Here is a 26,332-nt window from a genome sequence, read left to right on the forward strand (position 1 = left end):
GGATGGTTCCACCTCAATACCTCCCTATTTACGCTAAGGTTTGACTTTTTGTCCCAATTCTTTAAAAACTACCCCTAAAACACAGGGACTGTTGAATTAGAATAATAACCCTTTTCAAAAGTTCTAAAAAAGTAAAAATTAACGTAAAGATCGAGTTATTGAGGCACGAGCAACCCCCCTCATATAAGTCATAATTTCTGATAGTTTTAGGTTTTGATGTTGCTTCTTACTTTCAGTTGAAAAAACTTGTTTGTTTTTATTTAATTGTATACCAAAGATACATAATAATAAGGTCAATGTTTAGCAATATAAAATTGACTTATCAGAAAAAAAAAATGCAGACTACCCCTTCCCCTTCTGTGTATGAAGGTTTACCATTCAGATAAAATATTTTTGTTGAAGCTTGCGTATTTCCTGTAGTCTATAAAAACTACTGCTGTCGCAAACGTGTTTTTCAAAAAAGATGATCAAACAGTTTATGGTAACAAACTGTAGTAAGGAGCGACCCGGCTCAATAGTAAACGAAACCCTAAAAATCGGAATTTTGATGCAAAAAGATACATCAAAAGAATCGGATTTTCATGCTGATTTTAAATACAAGTTCCATCAAATTTAGTCTTTGCCATCAAAAGATACGAGCCTGAGAAAATTTACCTTATTTTGGAAAATAGGGGAAAACATCCCGTAAAAGTAATAGAATCTTAACGAAAATCACACCATCGAATTCAGCGTATCAGAGAACCCTATAGCAAATATTCATAGCTCTTATCTACAAAAATGTGGAATTTCGTATTTTTTGCCAGAAGACAGATCACGAGTGCGTGTTTATGTTTTTTTCTTTTCCCCAGGGGTCATCGTATCGACCAAGTGGTCCTAGAATGTCGCAAGAGGGCTCATTCTAACGGAAATTAAAAGTTCTAGTGCCCTTTTTAAGTGACCAAAAAATTGATGGGCACCTAGCCCCCTCCCACGCTCATTTTTCCCCAACGTCAACGGATCAAAATTTTGAGATAGCCATTTCGTTCCGCATAGTCGAAAACCCTAATAACTATGTCTTTGGGGCTCACTTACCCCACAGTCCCCAGGGGAGGGGCTGCAAGTTACAAACTTTGGCCATTGTTTACATACAGTAATGGTTATTGGGAAGTGTACAGACATTTTCATTTTGGCTTGGGGGGGTGGGGTTGAGGGGAGGATTTTCCTTGGAGGAATATGTCATGGGGGAAGATAAATTCAATGAAAAGGGCACAGGAATTTCTATCATTACTATAAAAAAACATGAAAAAATAAACAAGAAAAAGGTTTTTTAATTGAAAGTAAGGAGTAAACAAATACAATGTAGAGACAATAGAGAAAATTTCAAGACAGTGGAAATTATTTCTGTAGATATTTCGGTCCTATGTCCAAGGGCCGTCTTCAGCACAATACAAGAATAAGAGAGAAACTATATATATATATATATATATATATATATATATATATATATATATATATATATATATATATATATATATATAGAACTTACATCAAATTGTGAGGATTAAAACTGAATAATTAAAAACACTTTTTAAAACTTTTTTTAAAAATAGCCCTAGCACCCTTACTTCAAGGAAGTTCAACCAGGACTGGCGAAAAGAATGAAATGAGAGTATAAGCTCATTCAAACTGAAGAGAATAAAATGATTAGATGCAATTTCTTAAAGCTAATCTTGCTTGTTTAGCAGCCTGTCTCAAAGGCCTTTTCGTAGTTGGTTCAGTACTATTATAAATCGGTTTAGTAAAATATTTTGTTAGATCAGTTTTAATTAAATTTGAGTATAAAGAATTTAGTGAGTATTCCCCCAAGTCCCTGTTCAAAGAAATATTATTATTTATTTTGAGATTAATTTCGATTGATTCTCGAACCACCTGTTTTATTCCCAAATCATTACTAATGAGTGAAGAGTTTTCAAAAAGTAACATGTGGGACGATTATTAAATATATGCCAACCTAAAGCAGAATCAAAGGAGTTGTTGGAACTATTTGAAATTAAGGCCTTGTCGGTGTCATTTTTATGCTGTTGTAACCGTTTGTCTAGATTCTGATGGGTCCTGCCGACATAGTATTTTCCGCAATCACATGGTATTTGATAGACCCCTCTTTGGCGAGTAACTGGGGTCTTATCTTTACCCGAATTTAAGAAATTGATGATTTTAAAATTATTAGTAAAAATTATGCACAGATTATTTTTTGTGGAAATATTTTTTAATTTTGTTGTGATCTTTGGGATATACGGAAGATAGACAATATTTGAGGGCTTATCAGTAGCCTCACATTGTGAAGTATCTTCGTCGATACTTCTTCGAAGTATCGATTTCCCTCACTGATCGTGCCCTGAATATTTGCTCCAATTCATATATAAATGCAGAAATAAACTTTATCAGAGATATTCTTTTTGGTAATGGATACCCCATTCCTTTTGTCAATAAAATAATTAACCGTAGAATAAAAAGACATTCTTGTAAAATCAAAGAAGATACTTCACAATGTGAGGCTACTGATAAGCCCTCAAATATTGTCTATCTTCCGTATATCCCAAAGATCACAACAAAATTAAAAAATATAGAGCTTATATTCTCATTTCATTCTTTTCGCCAGTCCTGGTTGAACTTCGTTGAAGTAAGGATGCTAGGCTATTTTTAAAAAAAGTTTTAAAAAGTGTTTTTAATTATTAAGTTTTAATCCTCACAATTTGATGTAAGTTCTTTTATATATATATATATATATATATATATATATATATATATATATATATATATATATATATATATATATATATATATATATATAGTTTCTCTCTTATTCTTGTATTGAGCTGAAGACGGCCCTTGGACATAGGGCCGAAATATCTACAGAAATAATTTCCACTGTCTTGAAATTTTCCCTATTGTATCTACGTTGCATTTGTTTGTTATGGAAAGGCAGTGTGGTCTTCGTCGCTATTTTCGTAAAGTAAGGAGTAGCATTAAAACTTAAAACGAACAGAGATTATTAAGCATATGAGGGATTCTAAAAATACCTTAGCATAAAGAGCTAAGTATTTAGGAGGAGATAAATACCTCGCTCTTTATGCTGAAGTATTTTTAGTAATTTCAACTATTTATCCTACGGCCTTTCTGATACAGGGGTCATTCTTAAAGAATTGGGACAAAACTTAAGATTTAGCGTAAAGAGCGAGGTATTAACGAGAGGACATACCCCCTCACATACATAATAAAAATATAAGAAGATAAAAGTTTGTTACGTAAGTTAATCTTATGTTACGTATATTTTTTACCAATAAAATTCATTAAAAATTATAAGTTTTAGTTGCCTTTTTAAGTAACCGAAAAATTGGAGGGCAACTACGCCTCCTTCCCCAACCTTTATTTCTGAAAATCGTCTGATCAAAACTAAGAGAAAGCCATTTAGCCAAAAAAGAATTAATATACAAATTTCATTTTAATAATTTATGGGCAGAGAGCCAAAATCAAACGTGCATAAATTCAAAAACGTTCAGAAATTAAATAAAAAAAACTAGTTTTTTTAACTGAAAGTAAGGAGCGACATTAAAACTTTAAACAAACAGAAATTACTCGTATATGAAATGGGTTGTCCCCTCCACAGTCCCTCGCTCTTTGCGGTAAAGTTTGACTCTTTGCCACAATTCTACTTTTAAAACATTTAAAAACTTTAGCGTAAAGAGCAAAGGATTGCGTAGGGGACAACCCATTTCATATATGGAGTAATTTCTGTTCGTTTTAAGTTTTAATGTTGCTCCTTACTTTCAGTTAAAACAAAGTAGTTTTTTTATTTAATCACCACAGCCCCTGCCAGGTCTACGTAGCGGTTGTTTTTGCCACCAAATATTGTTTCCGACACGATTTAGCGAGCGGTTTCATACGAGATCTGGTATCTATTTAAAATTAATAATCTATGGTTTTAAGCTTCAACTTCGCTCTTTACTTCCCCCGGAAAAACTTTCTTTTTTAAAAATTAATTTTAAAAACAGAACTAGTTGTATAAAGAAAATAATAGTGGGAAAAGTCAGCAAAACATTGTTCAGCTTCAGCAAAACTGAAGCCTCCATCACAATATTAGTTGCATAGATTTTTTTTTTTTTTTTTTTTTTTTTTTTTTTTTTTTTTTTTAAAGGGACCAGGTGCATAAACACTTAATAGAATGTCCCACAAACAAAAGTTATATTTATTCTGCTTTACAATATAAATATTATTTGCTCCTAAAACCAGGCAAGACAAATGAAATATATATATATATATATATGTATCCCAACACCTGGTTGGTGGGGGCACTTCCCCCCTCAAGCCCCCCCGCGCGCGTAAGTCGTTACGCGCCATTGTAGTTGTGTGTCCTACCTATGTCCCACCTGTGAATCTAGATATATATATATATATATATATATATATATATATATATATATATATATATATATATATATATATGTTCTTAACTACGTAAAACTTGCGAATATACAACATTCTTCGCTGTCCCATTGTCTGTGCATATAAATAGGCTGTCAGGTTTACCGACTCTTGAACATGCAACATATAATGATGGTCCATGGGAAAACAATCCGTATTCAGATCTATACCTCATGATTCTAATGATTGCCCTTGAGCTTTGTTGATGGTGATTGCTAATCCAACATTCCCTATGTCCCCGTCGTCATTTATATGACGTCGTTATTTCTTTTTAGTTTTTTTTTTATTTTTATTTTTTTTAGTTTTGTTTTTCTCCTTTATTTTTCATTTTTTTCCTCCTTGTATTTTTTCTTTTTTATTTTTTTTTAGCTTTTTTAGTTTTTTTATTGGTTTTTAGTTTTTTTTTTCTTTTTAGTTTTTTTTTTGTAGTTTTAACCTTTTTTTTAGTTTTTTTAGTTTTTTTTTTACTTATGTCCTGGTCGTCATTTATACTCCCTGTGTCCCGGTCGTCATCTGTGTCCCGGTGCTTTGTTGATGGTGATCGCTAATCGAACATTCATTGTGTCCCGGTCGCTTTCTCTTTGAGTGTCCCGGTCGTCATTTATATTCCCTATGTGCCGGTGTCCCGGTCGTCATTTAATTAAGCTGTGTATTCATTATAGAAGATAAGGTTTCCCCCCAAAAATTTTTGTGAAAAAATTTAAAACATACAGATATTCACCTCTAAAAACAAAATAACTTGAAGAATCATCCCCATTCCCTCTCAATTTCAGCTGTGAAAACCTACCTATGAAGAGTTGTGCCTAACTGAATCGGCCTTTAAATTTTTGTCCTTTTTCACGACAATTCGTATAAACACTCTGAAGCACTCAAAAATTCCCTGGAGAAATATTGTTTCTTAGAAGAAATTTACGAACAGCAGTTTGGTTTTACGTCCGCCTGTTTGGAGAATCACCTGGGGAATGCGAATGAATATTCAATGATGGATAGTCAAACAAGATAAAATGAACAAGAATGGGTTTAGTTTACATGCAACTGGTGTCTACGAGGTCTTCCAGCAATTTTCTCCTTCGAGAAATCCATTTGACAAGCCAGAAAATTTGAAATTTTAGAAGTTTTTAAAAGTTGTTTTATCAGCAAAAAAATCTTCACTGAACATTTTTATGGTATATGGGATATAGAGGAGTGCGTATAAAGAGCGAAGGACTTCAAAATCTTGTCAATACTCAATCTAGCAAACATAAGTTCCTTTCTCAGTGGCGTCAATTCACGAAAATATAGGGGGGGGGGGCAAATTTGTAATATTTTAAAAAATTACTCAATGCAAATGACAGAAAAGGCATTTTCCAATGAAAGCACCCTAAAAAAGGTATTTTAAAATTTCGAGGGGAAAGCAAATACACGAGGGCAACTGTCCGCTGCCCCTTCAAAATGGAACCCATTGCCTTATCTAAGTCCCAACACGCAGCTATTACAAAACTTCCTCTACAATTCACAAAAAAAGTACTTGATGCATAGGTATAACTTGTTGACCCACTTTTACTCACAATTATGTTCTCATACCAACGAGAGATAACCATGGTTACAAGCAGGTAAGTACCCAGAAATTTTTGTCGGGGCGCCAAAAATAGAGAAAACTTCGATGGAGCCGAATAATAAAAAAGATTAGTTTCGTGATAATTTCAATAAGAAATACTCATTAATTCAACACAATTTTAAGATTTTGGGGAGTCCCCCCCCCAAGAAAAATGAAGTCGAAATTTACAAAGAGAACTTGAAATCGCATCAGAAATGTGAAATTGATATTTAGTCCCTTATGATTTCTGGGGGGAGGTAAACGCCTAGAACAGGTTACGACAAGCAGAGAAGTAAACAGGAACTTTTTTGGGGGACAAAAAACAAACAAAACTTCGACTGGGCACAATAATAGAAAAAGGTTAGTTTTATTTGATAATTTGGATAAGAAATAATTATAAATTCAACAATAATTTTACATATCAGGGGGAGGGGATAAACTCCACCCCCACTCCATACATCCTGACCACGAGGTTCCCAAATGCGGTTTTAGATATATTTTCAACTTTTCAGACGAACTTACCACTTGGTTCACGAGAGGGACGTTTTTAAACTAGCAAAAACGTCTTTTGCGTGTCTTGGCTAAGAATCTTCTGTCAAACTCTATCAATTAAATGTATAACTAAAAACCAAACTACCTCGTGCATGTTTCCAAAAAAAACTTTTAAAATAATCTTATTACTGGAAAAGTATTATTTGCAATTCAAAACTATGAGTTTCAGACATCAGTAATAAGAATAATTTTGGAAGATTCAAAGAACATCTTGACGAGTTTTGAAGTTCCATCTAAGATCTACATGGTCTTTTTTTCAAAAAAAAACAAAAAAACAAGTTAAATTAAAACTTAAAACGAAACAGAACTTTAAAATATTAAAACTTAAAACGAACAGAAATTATTCCGTATATAAAAGTGGATGGCCCCTCCCCCACGCCTCGCTCTTTACGCTAAAGTTTGACTCTTTCTCACAACTCTACTTTTTAAAACAATAAAAAACTTTAGCGTAAAGAGCAAGGCGTTGAGGAGGGGTAAAACCCCTTCTGTATACGGAACAATTTCTGTTCGTTTTAAGTTTTAATGTCGCTCCTTACTTGCAGTTATAAAAACTTGTTTTTTTATTTAATTTCTGAACGTTTTTTTAATTAATGTATGTTTTTATTTTGGCTCACCGCACATGAATAATTAAAAAAAAAATATTTTTTTTTTTTGGCTAAATGGCTTTCTCATGGTTTTGATCGGACGATTTTGAAAAAAAAGGGAGGGCGAGGACGCCTAGTTGCCCTCCATTTTTTGGTTTGTTAAAAATGCGACTAGATTTTTTATTTTTTTACGGACGTTTTTTATTAGTAATAAACATACGTACCTTACGAATTAACTTACGTAATGAACTTCTATGTCTGTATATTTTTATTACGAATATGAGGGGGTTCACCCCTCGTCAATACCTCGTTCTTAATACTAAAGCTTGAATTTTGTCCCAAATCTTTAAGAATGACGCCTGAAACACTAAGGCCTTAGAATAAATAGTTGAAATTACTATAAATACTTTAGCGTAAAGAGCAAAGTATTGTGGAGGAGACGAACCCCCTTATATACGTAATATTTTATGTTTGTCTTAATTTTTAATGCTGCTCCATACTTGCAGTTAAAAATTGATTTATTTTCTCATTTTTTTTTAATAATTCTAGAAAATCCTGCGCCCCCTTCATGGAAATTATCTTCCCTCATGAACATTTCTCCATGGAAAGATCCTCCCATGTAACCTTCTCCCCGCGACCCATCCCCACATCCCAACGCGAAAAAGTCACCCTCAAAACGTCCGTACACTTCATAATTAACAATTACTATGTGTAAACAATGGTCAAAGTTTGTAATTTGCTGCCCCTACCCCAGGGACTGGGGGATTGCCATCCCCAAAGACATAGTTATTAGGTTTTCGACTAAGCTGAACAGAATGGCTATCTAAAAATTTTGATCTGGTGACTTTGGGGGAAAATATGTGTGGGAGGGGGCCTAGGTGACCTCCAATATTTTCGATCACTTAAAAAGGACACTAGAAGTTTCAATTTCCGTCAGAATGAGCCCTCTGGCGACATTCTAGCATAACTGGGTCGATACGATCACCCCCGAAAAAAAAAAAAAAACAAAAAAAAACGCATCAGTGATCTGTCTTCTGGCAAAAAATACAAAATTCCGCATTTTTGTTGATAGAAGCTTGGAACTTCTACAGTAGGGTTCTCTGATACGCTGAATCTGATGGTGTGATTTTCGTTAATATTCTACGACTTTTAGGGTTTGTTTCCCCCTGTTTTCTAAAAATAAGACAAATTTTCTCAGGCTCGTAACTTTTGATAGGTAAGACTAAACTTGATGAAACTACTATATTTAAAATCACCATTAAAATGCGTTTTGGTTACTATCGAGCCGCGCCGCTCCTTACTACAGTTCGTTACCACAAACTGTTTGATTCCCGACAGTTTTGTAGAGCGCGCGGGAGGGGGGTTAAGTCATTTGTTTCATTTGATTGGAAACTGAAAGTTCTAGTTCCCTTTTTAAGAGTCAAAAGAGATCAGAGGGCAACTAGGCCTCCCCCTACACACACGCGTCTCTTTTTCCCCAAAACCTATCCGATTAGAACTTAGAGATAGCCATTTTTTTTTAAAAATAGTTCAAAGATCATATAACGAAAACTGATTGAAAATTGAAAGTTCTAGTTCACTTTTTAAGAGTAAAAAAAGATCAGAGGGCAAAAATCCCCCCCCGCCCTTCCTCCTAAATACATCCCATTAAAACTTAGAGATAGTCATTTTGTTAAAAATAGTTCAAAGGTCAGACAAGAAAATTCCAGTGTCAATACAACACCCAAAGCCCGGGGACAGACATTGTAAGTTATGTATTTATAAATCCGATAAATTTAACTACTATGCAAGCATCCGCCCCAAGAAAGATAAAAAAAAGCGCTTGCGACTGAGTGGCTACATAAAACTAATTTTCTAAGTAATAATTCACTACAAAAAAACAACTAATAGCAACCAATCTCTCATCAACTCATCAATAATAATAACCAATTTCATAATAATAAACAGAAAAGAGAGAAAAAAGAAAAGAAAAGAAATAAACTATGAACCTTTGCCTAGCAAATACTTTTTCAATTTATTTTTAAATAACCCCAGGTGCTCAGCCGCCCGAATGCACTCTGGAACGGAGTTCCACACATTAGGTCCTGAAAATCTAGTAGGAAAGCTGGCCCTGGTTCCACTTCTGTGGGGACGCCGAAATCACTAGCGTGACATGTTTCATAATGATGCAAAGATCTATTTTCACTAAAGTAATCACGAAAAAACTCTGGACTTACATTTTCCCGACATTGATAAGTAAAGACTCCAACTTGGTACTCCCATAGCTGTCCTACATTCAGCACTTGCAACTTTATGAAGCAAGCTGTGGTGCTGTGTTCACCTTCAACATATCCACCACTTTGACGCATTGTTTTATTTTGAAGAATCTGAACACGTTTAAAATTCACATAAAAATTTCTTGCCCATAAAATGCAGCCATACGAAATATATGGATGAATCAGAGCGTGGTATAAAAGCAATAAAACTCTTGGAGGTAAAAATTATTTAAAACGTTGAATTGCTCCAAGAAACATTCAGATAACAAAAATTCAGGGGTCGACACCCCCACCCACGAGTCCCGGGGCAAGTGTTTTAGGTTATGCCCCGGAGGTGTTTAAGGTTTTGATGTAATGGTGGTCGTATAAATTTCCAAGGCGAGTCATTTGAGTGGAAATCCAAAGTTCTAGTTACCTTTTTATGAGTCAAAAGTTAACAGAAGGTACCTATCCCCCCGAAACACACACCCTCGTTTCCCCAAATGTATCCAATGAAAATTTTGAGATAGCCAGTTTGTTTGAAATAGTCCAATGATCAGACAACAAAATCTCCGTTGTCAACATACCCCCAAGAGCCCAGGGAAGGGTTGTAACTTATGCCGCGGGGTCATAGGCCTATAAGGTTTTTATGGAAGAAAAATATTTGCGTCATTATGCCCCCAGGGCATATTTACAACGCCAACTTCCGGACCCTGGAGGGTTGTGTCGATATGGGAGTTTTTTTTATATTATCTCTGAACTATTTTAAACAAAATGGCTATCTCAAAAGTTTTATCGGATGCATTTGGGAAAAAAGAGCGTGGGGCGGGGCCTAGTTGCCCTCCGGTCACTTTTAACTCTTAAAAAGGGCACTAGAATTTTCGATTTCCAATCGAATGAGCCCCTCCGAAGTTTATACGACAACCCCTTCCATTTTAAGTGCTTCTGGGAAAAAACAAACAAAAAACATTGGATCCGCATGACCTTTACTATAGGTAACGCTATAACGTTGCCTCAGATTCCATTCGGAAGACGACGCTATAGCGTTGCCTCTGATTCCATTCGAAAGATTCAAATATTTGCCAATAAACCTTGTAGAAATTCCTATGCAGTTTGTTACGCGAGAGCGAGTGTCTATACCTCAATGCAATGCCCTTTTCACCTTGTGTATTTTTAGACATAAGTCATCATATGAAGAACTAGACGAAAAACAACTAGATTGATCGTGATTGATTTGCATCCAAGATAAGAATTAAGTCACAAGTCTTAGAATTGAAGCGGTCAGGTAATATGAGAATGCAGCGATACCTAGATGTTTTCATTGCACAAATATAGGCACATTTTTGCAGCTAGGGCTAATGAAATTAAAATTCAAATGTGTTAATTTGAACTTTATTTCAAACTAATACTGGGATTCTGGTTGAGAACAATGACTAAGGGGTCTGTGGTGCAGACCAATAGAACTAGGATATACAGAGAGAAATACTTTTTTTTCATCCTGCTTCTACTGGACAGAACCTCTGCACCTTTACAGTCAAATGAAATGAACAATAATAGACATCGCAGTAATGCTACCTAGTAAAGAGCGATGAGCGTATTATGTTTTTTTTGCCAAGGCACTTCGTATAGAAGGGGTAGTCGTAGAAACTTCGAAAGCAGCTCATTTGAATGAGAAACTTAAAGTTTTAATGCCCTTTTTAAGAGACAAAAGTAATTTGTGGGCAACAAGCACCCCCCACGCCCATGATCTCATAAAACATACAATCAAAATTTTTAGATAAACCATTATGCTCAGCGTAGTTGAAAGATCCAGTAATTATGTCTTTGGGAAAGTCGGCCCCCCTTAAATCCTTCAGGGCAAGGGCTTTTAATTATGCTAGTTGGATATTGTTAATATATAAGGTTTTTATGGAAGGTGTGGTCGTATAACTTTGAAGGGGGCTCATTCAATTGGAAATGGGGCGTTCTTACGTCCCTTTTAAGAATCAAGTAATCGGAAGGCAACTAGCCCCACTACGTCCTCATTTCCTCAAATGCATCTGATCAAAATTTTTAGACAGCCATTTTGTTCAAAATAGTTCAAGGATCATATAACAATACCTCCAGGGATGACACAAACCCTCCAGAGCCTGGAGACAAGGGTTGTAATTTATGCCCCGGGGCATACATGTTTTTATGGTCGTCGTACAAATTTTGGAGGAGGCTCATTTGATCGGGAATTGAAAATTCTAGTTCCCTTTTAACAATCAAAAGTCAATGGAGGGTAACTGGCTCCCAATACAACATCTTCTCCCCAACTGAATTCAATCGAAATTTTGAGAAACTACTCTATTTAAAACAGTCCAAGGACCATATAACAATGCCTCCAGAGTTTACACAGCCCCCAGAGCCCGAGGGAAAGGTGTTAAGCTACCTCCCAAGGGCATAAGGAGTTTTTATTAAAATTGATAGTTCTAGTACCCTTTTTAAGAGTCAAAGTGACTGGAGGGGAGCCAGACCCCCTCCCCCAAACCCATTATTTCCCAATACACACCAAATCAAAATTTCGAGAGAGCTGTTTTGTTCAGCATAGTTGAAAGGTCCAGTGATTATATCTTTGGGGATATCGAAACCACCCTCCCCCTCACACCCCTCAGGGCAAGAGCTGTAAGTTAGTCAATTCGTCCATTGTTTAGAGATAGTATATGTCATTGAGGAAGGAGGTTATGTTTAACCTTCAGTTTCCAGAAAGACGAAGGGCATTCAGGTAAGGTTTTCAGATAATGTCGAGAGGAGTCTAAACTAAATCAAAACACGGTATGTGCATGCGGGTTGTCAGAAAGCCGTAACTCAAAAATTACTGAGTATATTGATTTAGAAATTTCAGGAAATGATAAGTGAGATGATTAATTGACCAAAAAGGCAATATTTGCACGCTAATACTACTACTGAGACAATTACCACTACAACTGCTACCAGTGCTGCTACTATGGTGGCTAACCCCCCAGATAATACCACCCCCATTCGGCTAGTTGGTCTCTAATCCTTTAGGATTTGAAAAAAGGACTATAACTCCCAATTTCTGATCTATTGAGCGAACTCCGAAATTTCTGCGACTATGAGGTGGAGGTGTGGATGATGAAGGGATATTCCCCTCCTATACGGAATAAATTATGTTCATTTTGGGGTTTAATGTTACTTTTTACTTTGATAATAATAGCATAGACCAGAAATATTCCCAGAAATAGTAATGGAGTAGATATCAATTTCACATTTTTGATGTTTTTTTTTAAAGTCTCTTTTTACCCCCCCCCCCCCGTCCAGAACAAATCCCCTCCGAAAAAAATTACAGTCACGGGTCTGAAGGATTAAACATCAATTTCGACTTCATCCTCCCCTCGTCTCTCCCTTAGAACTAGTTCAGCGTTAATGTGATGCTTCAATGAGAGCTGGGATGTTTTGGCATTAAAATACACCCTTTGAGGTATCTCCCTCCCTCCCTAACCACAAAAAAACAGAGAGCCCCACTGTAGAAGTTGAAGTGCTTTTTTAAGTTTTGTAATTTGTCCATGAAACAGTTCGTGGTAACGAACTGTAAGTAAGGAGCGACATGACTCAATAGTAACCGAAACTCTAAAAAACGGAATTTTGATATTAATAGATATACCAAAAGATTTGGCTTATTATGCTGATTTCAAATATTTAAGATTCATTAACTTTAGTGTTACCCATCAAAAGCTAGGAGAAAATTTGTCATTTTTGAAAAAAAGGAAAAAAATACACCTTAAAAGTAAAAGAATCTTAATGAAAATCGCATCATCAAATTCGGCGTATCCGAGAACCTTCTTGTAAAAGTTTCCAGCTCTCATATTCAAAAATATAGAATTTTGTATTTCTTTTTTTGCCGAAAGAAAGATCAAGGAAGCGCGTTTTTTGTTTTTCGTTTTTTCTTTTGTTGTTGCACCCTTGTGATACCGTCTTCTCGAGGTAATAATATGGCAGATGAAGACCAGGGGACCTGGAATCTTTCAAAAACAAATCCCTTAAAAAATTATCAACGACTTTCATGTAAGGTTTTTTTTGTAAAAATTAATTTAAAAAAACTTCATCCACAAGACAAGTTTTTTAAAGAAAAGTAAAGAGCTCTATTACACCAAAAATGAGCAGAAATAAAGTCAAACAAACTTCAAAACAAAAAAAAACTATGGAATCTGATAGAAAAAAAAATTAATTTTTTCCATGAAAAAGATAATGTCAACAAAAACGAACAGAAATTAATTTAAAAAACTTTCCACAAAACAAGTTTGTCAAAGAAAAGTAAAGAGTTCCGTTAAGCCAAAAATGAGTAGAAATAAATTCAAATAGTTTTCCAAGCGTAAAACTACCACAAATCACCAATAATAGATAAATTAAACCCAAAACGAACAGAAACTACAATAAATAACCGAGTCAAACTCAAAATTATCAAAAACTAACATGAGTAGGGCTGACAACCCCCCCCCCGCCTTCTCAAGATCAGAACATAATTTTTCACTTTACTGAAAAGAAAAAAAATCTTAAATGTCTTCACTTTTTTGACTTTAATAAATTAAGAAGTGTTAAGACTTTAAGGAATAAATATCAGAAAATATATTTCAAACTGGCAGTCCACGGCTGCTTGCTTTTTTTTAGTAGAGTACAAATTATGTTCTGGTCTTGAGAAGACATGGGGGATGTCAGCCCTACTCCCTTTAATAATTGCTTGTTTTTAGTTTGACTAGGTTATCTATTGTAATTTCTATACGTTTTGGGTTTCATTTATTTATTAATGGTGATTTGTGGTAGTTTTACACTTGGAAGACAAAAAAACTATCTCGTAGAATTTGACAACGTTTTCGTCCATAGAAACTTAAATCATAAAAATTTGTTGGTTTCCAAAGCCAACTATGCTTTCAAAGGAAACCTTTTGGTGCCACATGTTTTTAGCTTAATATTGATGGTTTTCCTCCTACATTTTTTTTTCCTTTTTTTTTTAATTTGGCACCCGCTACTGCTAAAAATTGCAGAAGTTCACATGGAACATAAACAAAGATAGATATGCTGTTTTTTCTAAGTTTTGAAGATACTTATGGTGTGTAAACTCCTCTTTTTCGCTTTCCTTAGTTCTTCTCAACGAGAAAAAAAACAACAAAAAAAAAAACAAACACACAACTCAAATAAAATTCTCAAATTTAGAAAACTCTGTTTTCCACGGGGGGGTATTTTTCAGAGGGGAGATATTTTCTGCAGGGGTGTTTTCCACAGGGGTTATTTTCTAAGGAAGGTTAAACACCTAGAACCTACTACTACTACCACTAAAACTACTGCCTCTGTAATGAGAATTACCAAGGCTAAAGATATTGAAATAAACATCTGAGAAAACACGAAGGGGGAAAGTTGAATTAAATCAAAACCTACTATGTGCATACATATTGGTGATATGAGCGTACCAGTAATACTTTTGGAACGGCTTACCGCATCACGATGAAACTTCCGGAGCATCATAAGGGGTTTTGTTCAACTGACCGACATGTACATGACCAACATAAACATAAAAAATGAACATGTACAAGCTACTACTACTATCAATACTGCTATTACTACTACTAGTACAACACTACTGTTGCTACTACTTCAGGATTTGTATGAATATACAAGTAATCAAAAGGGCATATCTACAATATCATAGCAACGGCTAAATGTATTTAGTTGAAATTTCCAGGACTTGATGAGGGGATGTTCCACTGACCAAAAGGCAACATGTTATGATTACTGCTGCTGCTAGTACTAGTACTATTATTGTCAATACCACTAGTATTTTAAAGAAAATCTAAGGACTCTGATCTTTTATCAGAGGAGTTCTCAGGTCGTTTTTTCTTGATTCTTCTCCAATCAGTGGTCTTTGAACTTTGATGAGAATAGCATTTACTCTGTTTAGTGTCCTATTGAGTACGGAAATTTAAATTTAAGTCTAAAAGCAGTGAGATCTAAGATCTCAACACTTTGACAAAAAAAAGTTAGCTAGGTTAGAAAGGTTTTGATATCAGTCAAGCAAGATCTTAGCAACAAAAACAAACCTTATGTTTTGCTCACTGGTGAAACTATAGTCTGGCTTGCGCATAATTCAGACCATGAAATATGTACCGTACATAAACTGCATTGATTTTTCGCTGCTTGTCTACGGTAAAACAGTAGAGCAGAAAGAGTTTAAAAAATTTCAGGGTTTTTGGCTGTTTTTAAAAAGCTGTTGTTTGACAAGATATGAGTCAAACAAGTCTGATATCAAAACCTATCAATTTTCATAAAATTTTTGCAAGCAAGAGAAGAAAATTTATAAAATAGATCAAATTCTTCATTTCTTCCACTAAGGAGCCAAATGAGGTAAGATATTATCCCATCGATAAAATTTATTTCGTTTGAGTAAGGGGGACGGGATTTAAATCCAACTACCCTATAAAATATACACGACTGAGTGTGCTCCATTTAAACTGAACATTTTACTGAAAATTAGTGAATTTCAGTAAACTAAAATTACTAAAAATTACTAAAATTACAAAATTACAAAAATTACTAAAAATTAGTGAAAAATTAGTAAATTAAAACGAAAAGCAGAGTGTTTTTTCCTTGTAGAATCCCCTTTTCAGGTCTAAGCGTTCCCCCTCAGCCGGAAAATTCCCCTTGGATTATTTCCCCCCATTTTTCCCAAACATGTTTGATTAAAATTTTGAGATAGCCATTTTGTTCAAAACAGTCCAAAGGCCAAATAACCATGCTTCAGACTTGACAACACCCCTTCCAGCCCAGCGGCAAGGGCTGTAAGCTATGAAAGTTGCCCATTCATAAAGTTTCAATGGGAAGGATGGTCATATAAACTTTGGAGGGGGACAGGTACCTCAAACTATGAATTTTAGTGCCAAAACATTCTAACTCTCATTGAGCCTCAGGGTAGGGTGAGCCTACCCTGTTATTATGAAAGTAGAAAGCAACATTAAGCCCCAAAATTAGAAGAATTTGTTCTGGATCGGTAAGGGCTAGTCCTTTCTCATCCTGAACCTCCCCCTCATGGTCGTAAAACCTTCAGAGGATGCTTATTCGATCGAAAATCAAGAGTTCTAGTCTTTTTTTATAAATCCAAAGTGATTGGAGACCAACAGCCTCTGTCCTCGAACAATTTTGACATCTGGTCCTTTTTTTTACCCCTTAGGACGTCTGATCGATATTTTCAGGTAACTATTTTGTACTTTCTCTGTGGCTGCTCAATTTTGCGTGTGGGAGAATTTTCCATGAGGGGGAATTGTCCTGTGGGGAGTTTACTGCGAGGGGAATTTTCCGCATGGAAGAATTTTCCGCGGTGGCAACTTTCCAGAGGGGAGTTTTCCACGGAAGGGAGCCGGCTCCCCCCCTTTTCTATAGTTCCAGTTACTATTGACAGGGTTGCTCTTTACTTGCAATTGTTTCCACGAGCTGTTTAAAACAAAATTATGTAAATGTGCCCAATGGGGTAGAGAATAGCCATAAGGACTATTGCAAAAACATACTTTTGGGCGAAAGACTTTCATTCAGACCCTTTAAGAGACGATAACATTGTGTTTGCGATTTTAAGATATTTCAAGAATAATTTGCAGAACGAGCATTAAGTAACGAAGCTTAGCTCATTTATATAGAATATTTAAAATTTAAATCAAGGGAATACAGCATTTCTTTATATTGGAAAGCTAAGTATTAAAAAGAATCGTATTTCATCTGAAAACCGTCTAAAGGGTATTAAAAGTAAAGTCCATGGCCCAATCAGGTCTTATTTGTAAATTTCGATTAGTGTTGTTGGATTGTTGTTGATATTATGATAAATAAAAAACACTCAGCTCATTTTAGTCTTGTATAATCAGGTTATTTTCTGTTTGTTTTAAGTTTACCACAACCAAGGAGGTCATCGATGAAACTTATTTCGCTTGAATGGAGGGGAGGGGAAGAGATGCGAACCTACCTATTTCCAAAACATTGTCACAGAACGCTTTTTGAATTGCCACAGTGAAGCTGAAAAACCAACAAATAATAGAAAAGGCAATTCCTTACCTGCCAATACGTAACTAATTGTGTTATACGGTGTAAAATGAAAATCTTCTTTGAGGAAACCTTCTAATAATAGATAAGATACAACGTTTTCGCAAGATTCCCTCCCTAGTGGCGGTGCTTTGAGACCAGCGACTTTCAAATTTGATTGACCTTTCCCTAGCCAGGCATCAACTAACTTTGGGCCAGTAACTTTTTGTTGGGCAGCCTTAGCGTTGGATAATACCTTTCCTAGATCTCGAGTGTAGTTCGTTATGTCAACCAACTTAACTGTCTTGGGATAGCGACAATGGTCACACATTTTATCACAATCAACACTTTCCCATATTTCTTCGAAGTGTTCAGCTATTATGTGTCGACGGCATCTGGAATGGAAAGGAGCTGCTAACGAAAATATTTTAAAAAGCTGCTTCAGAGAAACAAACAAACACGTTAAAAATACCATTCAGTACAGAAAATAAAACAAATTGACGTTGAAAATATTTTCCCAGTAGGTTAATAAATAATAGGACTTTCTAGAAAGTCGCGAACTGCTGCAAAGAGATGCAACCAGGTACACCTGAATCCCTGAATCTATTAAGGCGTCGATTACTCTGTTAACAGAGGAAGAAATCGGCAAATAATATGAAAATGGATTAAGCTTCAAATATAAGATGTTACGGGCTAAGGTCCTTTCCTTTACATAATACAGTAATTCAAAAGACGGTATGTTACATACCATAAATTTTACAAGAGAGCAAGAAAACGGAAATGTTTTTTTTCTTTTCTTTTTTGAAGAGTTAGCCGCATATAAATATTTAAGATATAGCAAAAACAATTTCGATATAAAAAACCCCATGTCTCAACCATTCTGAGAACAAAAAAGACGATAAAATGCATTCAGGAAAGACTTGAGAACTATATAAATAAGAGAATACAAATTAAAAAAGAGGAGAATACCATTCTCCCTTCATTCCTGGCCATTGGGCCTTGGCGGGGGGGATATAGTGATGCATGTGTTTTTATTGTTTATTGTATCTGAATAAATATGTCTCGAATCCAATCGATATAGCTTCCCCAGTTGAAGGGGATGGACTGTAGATGCAATTCTCACAGAAAAGATATCACACAAAGCCTTTTAAATTACTGCGGTCGTACTGTGTGTTTGTCGTCAGAACCAAAAATAGAACCGACGATCGAGAGGCACTCAGCTCTTCTCAGTGAAGACCTACTTTTTGCACCAAATATCGATCTTGAGTTAAGGATCTCCCCCAATCTTGGCATAGCGAGCCCAATGGCACAATCAGAAATTTTCTATTTGCTATAATTTCAGTGATACGACCTAGTATCTATAGGGGTAAAAATTGATGCAAATCGGATAAAGGATAATAATGGCAGTTAGTAATGATAGCACATGGCCCAAGACTAATGCCCGAGCCACATCATAGTCACACTTGTTGATAAAAAAAAGAAGAAGCTAGATTCCCGAATCATAACATGTCCTTCATTGATTTTTAACTTCAAATTTGTATTAAAGAAGCGAAGAAGATAAATGACAGGAACTTGGTTTGAAAAGCTATTATCAACACTAACCAAGTGATGTCTACAACTACGATGTCTTGGTGACTTTTGTCGTTCCCGGTCTACTTTATAGTGACACTTCGATAAGATCAAAATCACGCACCACTACAGCGCCAATTATGAATGCCGTTCGCAATTTCTCGAGTTGACATTGTTCAGCTTCATTACTCAATATGTGGGGTTTACCAATCGATTCGAAGGTTTAAACACAGTTCTTTGAAATAGATATTTTACTAGTTATAAGATGTTATCTCGCGAAAGAAAATTAGACAAAGTATTAGTAGGTAATATTTGGAAAAAAAAAAATTGATATTCGAACTTCCAACCGATTTCTCCCTATTTAAATTTTTTACTTTTTTAGTACAAGTATAACGTTGAAACCAAGAAAACATGTCATTCATATATCTCGGCTTTTTAATCAACATGAATATGCTGCAGTTCGGGCATTATCATGATTACAGTGATAACTGCAACCTCGTTAAGAGCGAACCACGGCCCATAGTAACCAAAAATTGAAAAACGCATTACAAATAGATTCTAGCGCGGAAAAATTGCTATTTGCGGCTGATTCAGGAAAGGTAATTATTATTTCTACTAATCTAAACTGTAAAATGCTCTTTGAAAACAAATTTACTGGAATTAAAAAAAAAAGAACCTGAAGTCTCTCGAAAATTACGTCGATTAGAAACGAAAAATACACTACTGGAGTCACCATTGTCGAGACCATTAAACAAGAAACTTAAAACTCCTCACCTTGAACAACAACAAAATGACAAACAAAAAAACAACAACAAAATACAACAACAAAAAATTGCATCAGCAGCACTGCTCTTTTTTCTCCCAGTGCACCCCTCTCGTTCTATAGAAATACTCGTAAGCAACCGGAAAAATGATAGCCTGACAGATGGCCACAGTTTGGCTTCCTCAATCAGCCGACTCTTCAAGCCTCCTACCACATTTAAAAAGCTTGATCTATCCCAGAGTTCTACTCATGTAGCCAACACATACTTTACAATGATAAAGCATTTTAATGTAGGCCTATGTAATTAATTTCAAAATTAACAACTTTACTTTTTACAGTCCGATTTTTTTTAGTCTCTTGCTCAGGGAGCGATAAATAAAACACAGATGCAGTTACAGGACGAAACACGTTTGTTGCTCAATATTTATGTCCAGTGAAATCATTTCTTAGACGTGGAAACAAGTCTTAAATATGCCATAAAAAAACAAACAAGATCGAAAATCAAGAGTGACCAAAGAAGGAAAAAACCCTTTCAGTTCTTGATAACCATCAAGCCACTATGAATAATCTTGTTCCAAGAAAGATATTTTGACACTTCCTTAACGGACTTAGCGGTTTAGACTATAAGAGCAAATAATCCATTACAATAATGTCAGTTTATGTAGGATTTCTGAACACATACAACCTCGTTTTGAGATAAAAACAGGCCTAAGTAAGAATTTTACTTTATTTTAAGAGCAGGTTTCAAATGCTGAGCATTCCCATGCTCAAGGGTACTTGAGGGGTCAAATGGGTCTCACGTTTCCCTCCAGTTGGTTTCGGCCCTTAAGACAAAAGAGTCTTTAATTTGCGATAAAATACACCCTCTCAAAGTTCCCCAGACAAATCATTCTATATGATGAGGCCAAAATAAAAATACACTGGAGGCACATCACTCTTCATTAAGTCAGCATTATATCGCTATAAGAAGCTTCTATTTAATTTAGAGTCTCTACCACACGGGTTACAATTATCATGCTTCCCTGGGAACGGTTTTTTAACTTTGCGGCCATTTTGATAAGTCTAAAACAATTACAGGAGATAGGCCTAGGCACTTGTTTCGTCGGGGTGACTGAGACAAAACAAGAAAAATAGGTGTATTAAGTCGGATTGAAAGAGATCATATGAAAAACATAAACATTTTGGGACAGGGGAGCAGGATTCAATACTCCGCCCCTCAGTACACGACTCATTTTAGGATCCAATACCAAAGCAAAGCCTGAAAGGAATGTTAAAGCATAGAATCTTAGGATAAAACGGGAGAATTTTTACAGTCCAGTCCAATACAGAAAGATACAGAGGAACTGAAATGGGAGGAAAGGGGGAAAGAAATAAAAAAAAACAAAATAGACGAAAATAAGAAACTTGTGTCGAGTATTTTATTTCTATTTGAAGCTCCAGCTGGATGAGAATTTACAGCGAAAGAATCCAAACTGGATGAGATATTGAAAAACCACTTGATTATATTAAATGAAAAAAAAAGTTGTGTGCGAAAGCAAAAAGTTGTTACGACTCAAAACGAGTCAAAATTATAATGCGGTATATTTGTTTTACCACCATTTTAAACCCTTTCCCTATTAAGAGCGGTAAGTTAAAACTTACTGTTTCCTAATGAGATAGAAGATTAGGGAACATGCAAGATTCATACTTTTAATTTGTGACTTAACTTCGGACCTACGGAACTACCCTATAGTATTCCGTGGTCCTTCAAAAGTGATAACAACACTAGAAACATCCCATCATATTGTAGTCATGTGCACAAGAGTTTATTGCAGGGTGGTAGATAGGAGACATATATTCGAAAAAAAAATTGTATGATAAAATGATCTAGTGCTAAACATTGTTAGCGTCGGTCCTAAAGAAATAAAAAGTGAAGGGCAAATTTTTGTTCAATTCTACTTAACAAAACATTCTAAATAGTGCAGGGGAGGGAATTTTTTTCCATTTCCCCTGAAAAGTGTGGGTAAGCCGCCCTCTGCAGTGGCTGCGTCAGGCAAAACGGCATTGTCAGTTACAGCCACACAACGTTTTCCACCCATACCTCGTGACTCCAAAGGAGAAGCCAATGAGCCACCTAGAGAAAATGAAGACATTGGAAAACTTCCTTTTGGGATATATAAGCCCGCGTACTTGCCTACCATTCCTCGTCCTATGGTATGTTTAAAACCGAGTCATTTAAAACCAGTAAAGAAGACATTATTACTACAACCTATTAATACACTGAATGTACTATAGTTCGCTATCATGACACCTATTCATCGGAGAATTGCCCCCCCCCTGAAAATTTCCTGGCAGGCTCCTTAAGTCGACGCAACAATTCATCTTGATAAATTTCGTTTAACTGCCTAGGACAATATGTTGCTGTAATCTTGAGACATCTTAAAAAGGCTCTTTGGTACTTGAAAATCGAATGGCTACGCCAGAACACATTTTGACGCTTTTAGGGACAACATTGTCGTTTTGTAGAACACAATGGTACAGAAAGTGGCACTTTGCAGTAATTTGGTCTTCTTGTTAATTAGTTTTAATGAAGATCCGAATATTTTTAGTATTTCCACAATTCTGTCCTAACAACAGAATATCCTGGTATGACTGTCATCAGGAAATGTCCCCGAGGGTGGTTATAAGTACTACTAGAAGGTTTTCTTTTTACCAAGATTAAAAGACAATATTTCTCATTTTCTTATTTTTATATATTTTTAATGTGCTGTTGTTTTCTAGGAGGGTATAGCCCCACCCCCTACCCCAATCAAAAGGTCTTAATACACATTACTGATTTATTCTGGATGACTCTAATTTTGATAGAAATTAAGATAGTGACAACCAACGTAAACAGTGTTAGTTTGCTCATTAATTAATTGATAATAGATAGGGTACCCTGTGTTCCCTGTTAAATGTCTTGCCTCTAATACTGATTGGTTCCCTTATGCTTGAACCCCCACTGAATTTTCACACTTGGAGAGTTTGTATACCAACCAATGTTTCTGCCATGTTTTACTCCACCAATTTCAAATAGATCAAATGGTTTATAAAACCCACGTGGCCAACCTACCTTAAACTAATCAGCAGTTTGACCCTGTACCTCCCCGCACACTTATTGCCGTCTTAGGGGATAAGCTTCCAATGCTCTTTGCAGCGCGCGACAGCGTCAAAGGGAAAATACTATTTCAACCTGCACTTACAATGCCCAGAGCAAGGCTGGAGTTACTTCGAAAATATCAATCCCTAACAAAGCGGCTATTCCCACGTTTCAACATGACACGTATCAGGGAAAGGGACTGGAATTGTTCTTTTTTGATTATTATGATTTAGCTTGTATAAGAAAAATGTGGAGGCAATGAGCTAGCGTTGAACCAATCAGCTGTGGCCATTTTAGCGAAGTTTGCAGTTAACGTTGTTAGAGAAAATACGTTTGTTTTTTGTAGAGTTTTAGGCATACTTTAGACATGCGGTTCATTAGACCGCAGTAATTATACTGCTGTTCTGCGCTACTGTGAGCAGGATATGCTTTAGGTTTACTATATGAATGAGCAAAGCAGAAAGCTAAACCCTTACTCAGTAGTGACTCAAGATTTTAAACACTTGAAGACCTCAAAGTTTTAAAAACGTTGGGACCTTCAAACTAGTAGGAAACTTCCGTAAAAATTGATGAGAATGACAAAACTTCGCAATATTTTCGTATTATTCTGTTTTCTTAAGAGTAAACAACTAATTTGACGGTTCCAATGGGCTTGAAAGAAGGTTCGGCCCTGAATTTCCCAAAATTTATGGGTACTTCTTATTCAAAGTAACAAAAACATATTTGATTACTGGGCCCCCTGAAAAAGTACATGTCGATTCATCACAGATAAATGTTTTATTTTTCAATGGCAATAACTTTAAAGCATATCCAGAGAACATTTGGAGACGGGGCTGTGTGCAAAGGAAGTCTTGGGGCCAGCATCTTGAATTCTGAATTTTTCTCATATCATGGACCCTTCTTAATAAAATCATCAGTTTACTACCCCCCCCCCCCAGAAAAAATCGACGATCAAATCCAAAATGACTAGGCCACGGCAAGATACCATTTTCTGCTATTTTATGCCGCTTGAAAAACATTTTGTCTCGAATAGAGTCAAAATACTTTCTAGAAAACGGTCACCAGGAAGCCCCTAGCTTTGAAACCATCAAAAAGCTGTTATGATGCCTCTTACTTACTGAGGATATACTGCCACGCAGTGGATCCCTAAATTTGCCACTAATCTATTTAAAATGAATGGTTATTACGGTAGTAAAAAAGAGTGACCCCTGTCAATAGGACCTGAAACTCTAAAAACGGTATTTTATTAACAGCACAAACATCACAAGAGCCTATTCTTTTTTTGGCTCATATTATATGCATAGAATCCATTCTTTTTAAATTCATCTATAAAAAGCATAGTATTGGAAAAAAGGAAAATACCCCCCCCCCCACACACACACACAAAAAAACACGGTCTCGCTGAAAGTTACATCCACAAAAACAAAACATATCGGTAGCTGTATCAAACGGAACGCACTCAAGATATACACTGTTATATCAGAAAAAAAAGTTTCTTGCTGTATTTCAGTATCTACTCGGTGATAATCAGCTTAGCATGAGGGAAAAAAACTAAAATGTTGATGCATTTTACTTAAATATTTTAGTTGGTATTTTGGTTAAGTTAGGTTAGGTAAGAAACCATTTTATATAATGCAAAAGATACTTTTCTTTCTCTGTTAAATAGCAGAATGTTTAATATATTTTAAAACTTATGCGGATTGAATTACGTCTGATATCTGACACTTTCTTAAAAGATACTGACTGAACCCATTTAGACAGTATAAAAGATAGGGACTTAACATTCTTTTTCTGAGACAACTATTTGAGAATTTTGACGACTTATTGCATGTAGTCCTTTTCTTTCATCACATACAAAAAGAAGAAACAGATGCGCGGGGAAAGGGGCTCTTAGGGGCCATACTTCTCCCAACTCTCACAAAGGGTGACGCAATCAACCAAGTAATCACATAATATCAAGAAAGAACTCACTTGAACGGATATTTAAAATCTAGTGCTCTATTCTAGTAACAAGAGAAATGGCAAAACGGCATGCCGCAAAACAATCGTGTTCCAAATGGGGCCAAGGTCGTTTTGAGAAAAAATTATGAGATAGGCACCTCCTTTAGGGGGTTTATCAAAGAAACCTATCATTCACATGACTAGAAATAATCCCGAGAAAGACAAGAGAAAAGTATGGTAAAAAAAAAGAACTATCCACTTGCAAAGTCTTGCAAAGAAAACATATTCAATTCAATTCATATTATTATCAACGCGCTCACAATACGTGAAAAAATGAAAATGAAAATGTACATTTCTAAAACAACAACAAAAAATAAACCAAAAGTGACGAGAAAATAACATCAAAATTTACCAGTTCTTTTGCAATAAAAATGCCACTCGAAAAATGAAAACTACAATATTTGTTTTTATTTTTAAAAGGTCACAAGAAATCAGTCATAAATAATACCAACTTCATTAATTTCAGGTCAAGATGCTGAGATTGCCAATCATGAGACCCGTGGGAATGCAAAGAGGGCCCATGTCCCGGTTGGGAAGCATGCCAAGCCCCATGAACCGTATGCGCCGTGAAACCATTCTTGACCCAAAAGACATCTTGCTTAGCGAAGAAATTCAAAAAGAAGAAACCCGTGAGCGTCGCTCTACCTGTGAGTGTGATAAAAAGGAGGAGATGGAAACGGAGTGTTGCATTGAAGAAAAGAAAGAATACAAACGCAAAGACCATAAGTACCGTGAAAAACGGCAATGGAATGATGTAGCCTTGTCCCGCGAGAAACGTCAATGGCAAGAGGAGCAGCTATCCCGAGAAAAGCGCCAATGGGTTGAAAACACACTTCCACGCGAAAAACGCCAATGGAATAGCGATAACATCTCACGCGAAAAACGTCAATGGAATGGAGATGTTCAGTCGCGTAAAAAACGCCAATGGAGCGAGAATGTTCTACCACGTGAAAAGCGTCAATGGAACCCAGATAGTCTCTCTCCTGAAAAACTTCAATGGGTCACACGTTTCCGACGCGAAGATGCTGCTAAGCCGACTTTGGTCGTAGAAGATATCGACGAAACAGCTGCTAGTGTTCTTCCAGCGCTCGAAAATTTCAAATTTTAGCACACATATGCATTACAACTTTATTTTTTTATGCATCATATTTGTGTGAATTTCAATCAGTCCGAATACATATATTTTCGATAGTATGTGCAGAGTTTAAGCAGCAGTATTAGACAATTTACGAGCTCTGGAAAGTAGGAATTGGAAATACTTGCTAGTATATAATGAAGATTAAAAAAAAAAAAAAAAAAAAATCGTAATCAAACAATACATCATAAGTAGCAGGAATTTATTTCAATGTTTGGTAAATAACTTTGAGACACATACACACACAGAAAAAAAAACATCTGACAAACAAAATAATAAAATAAACAAATTACAAAAAAATA

At 35.7% G+C, this 26,332-nt stretch overlaps 2 protein-coding genes across 6 annotated transcripts in view; one reads left to right on the forward strand and one right to left on the reverse strand.

Annotated features, from left to right (window-relative positions):
- The window catches only part of LOC136026162 (ATP-dependent DNA helicase Q1-like), a 110,297-nt gene that overhangs the window by 13,481 nt on the left and 70,484 nt on the right, over positions 1–26,332 (reverse strand). For all 5 annotated transcript variants that reach the window (XM_065702472.1, XM_065702469.1, XM_065702468.1 and 2 more), the window contains exon 11: positions 17,478–17,839. In XM_065702472.1, coding sequence (XP_065558544.1) covers positions 17,478–17,839 — 362 coding nt within the window. The remainder of the gene's footprint in view (positions 1–17,477; positions 17,840–26,332) is intronic.
- LOC136026160 (uncharacterized) lies at positions 20,380–26,089 on the forward strand. Its single transcript, XM_065702465.1, has 2 exons — positions 20,380–20,488; positions 25,362–26,089. The coding sequence occupies exon 2, from the start codon at positions 25,368–25,370 to the stop codon at positions 26,001–26,003; it is 636 nt and encodes a 211-aa protein (XP_065558537.1). The 5' UTR covers positions 20,380–20,488; positions 25,362–25,367; the 3' UTR covers positions 26,004–26,089.

This window comes from Artemia franciscana, chromosome 4 (genome assembly GCF_032884065.1).
Source record: "Artemia franciscana chromosome 4, ASM3288406v1, whole genome shotgun sequence".
Classification (NCBI taxonomy): Eukaryota; Metazoa; Arthropoda; class Branchiopoda; order Anostraca; family Artemiidae; genus Artemia; species Artemia franciscana.

Coding starts and splice junctions, on each gene's coding strand:
- LOC136026160 (XM_065702465.1), top strand. CDS start 25,368: ATGCTGAGATTGCCAATCATGAGACCCGTGGGAATGCAAAGAGGGCCC.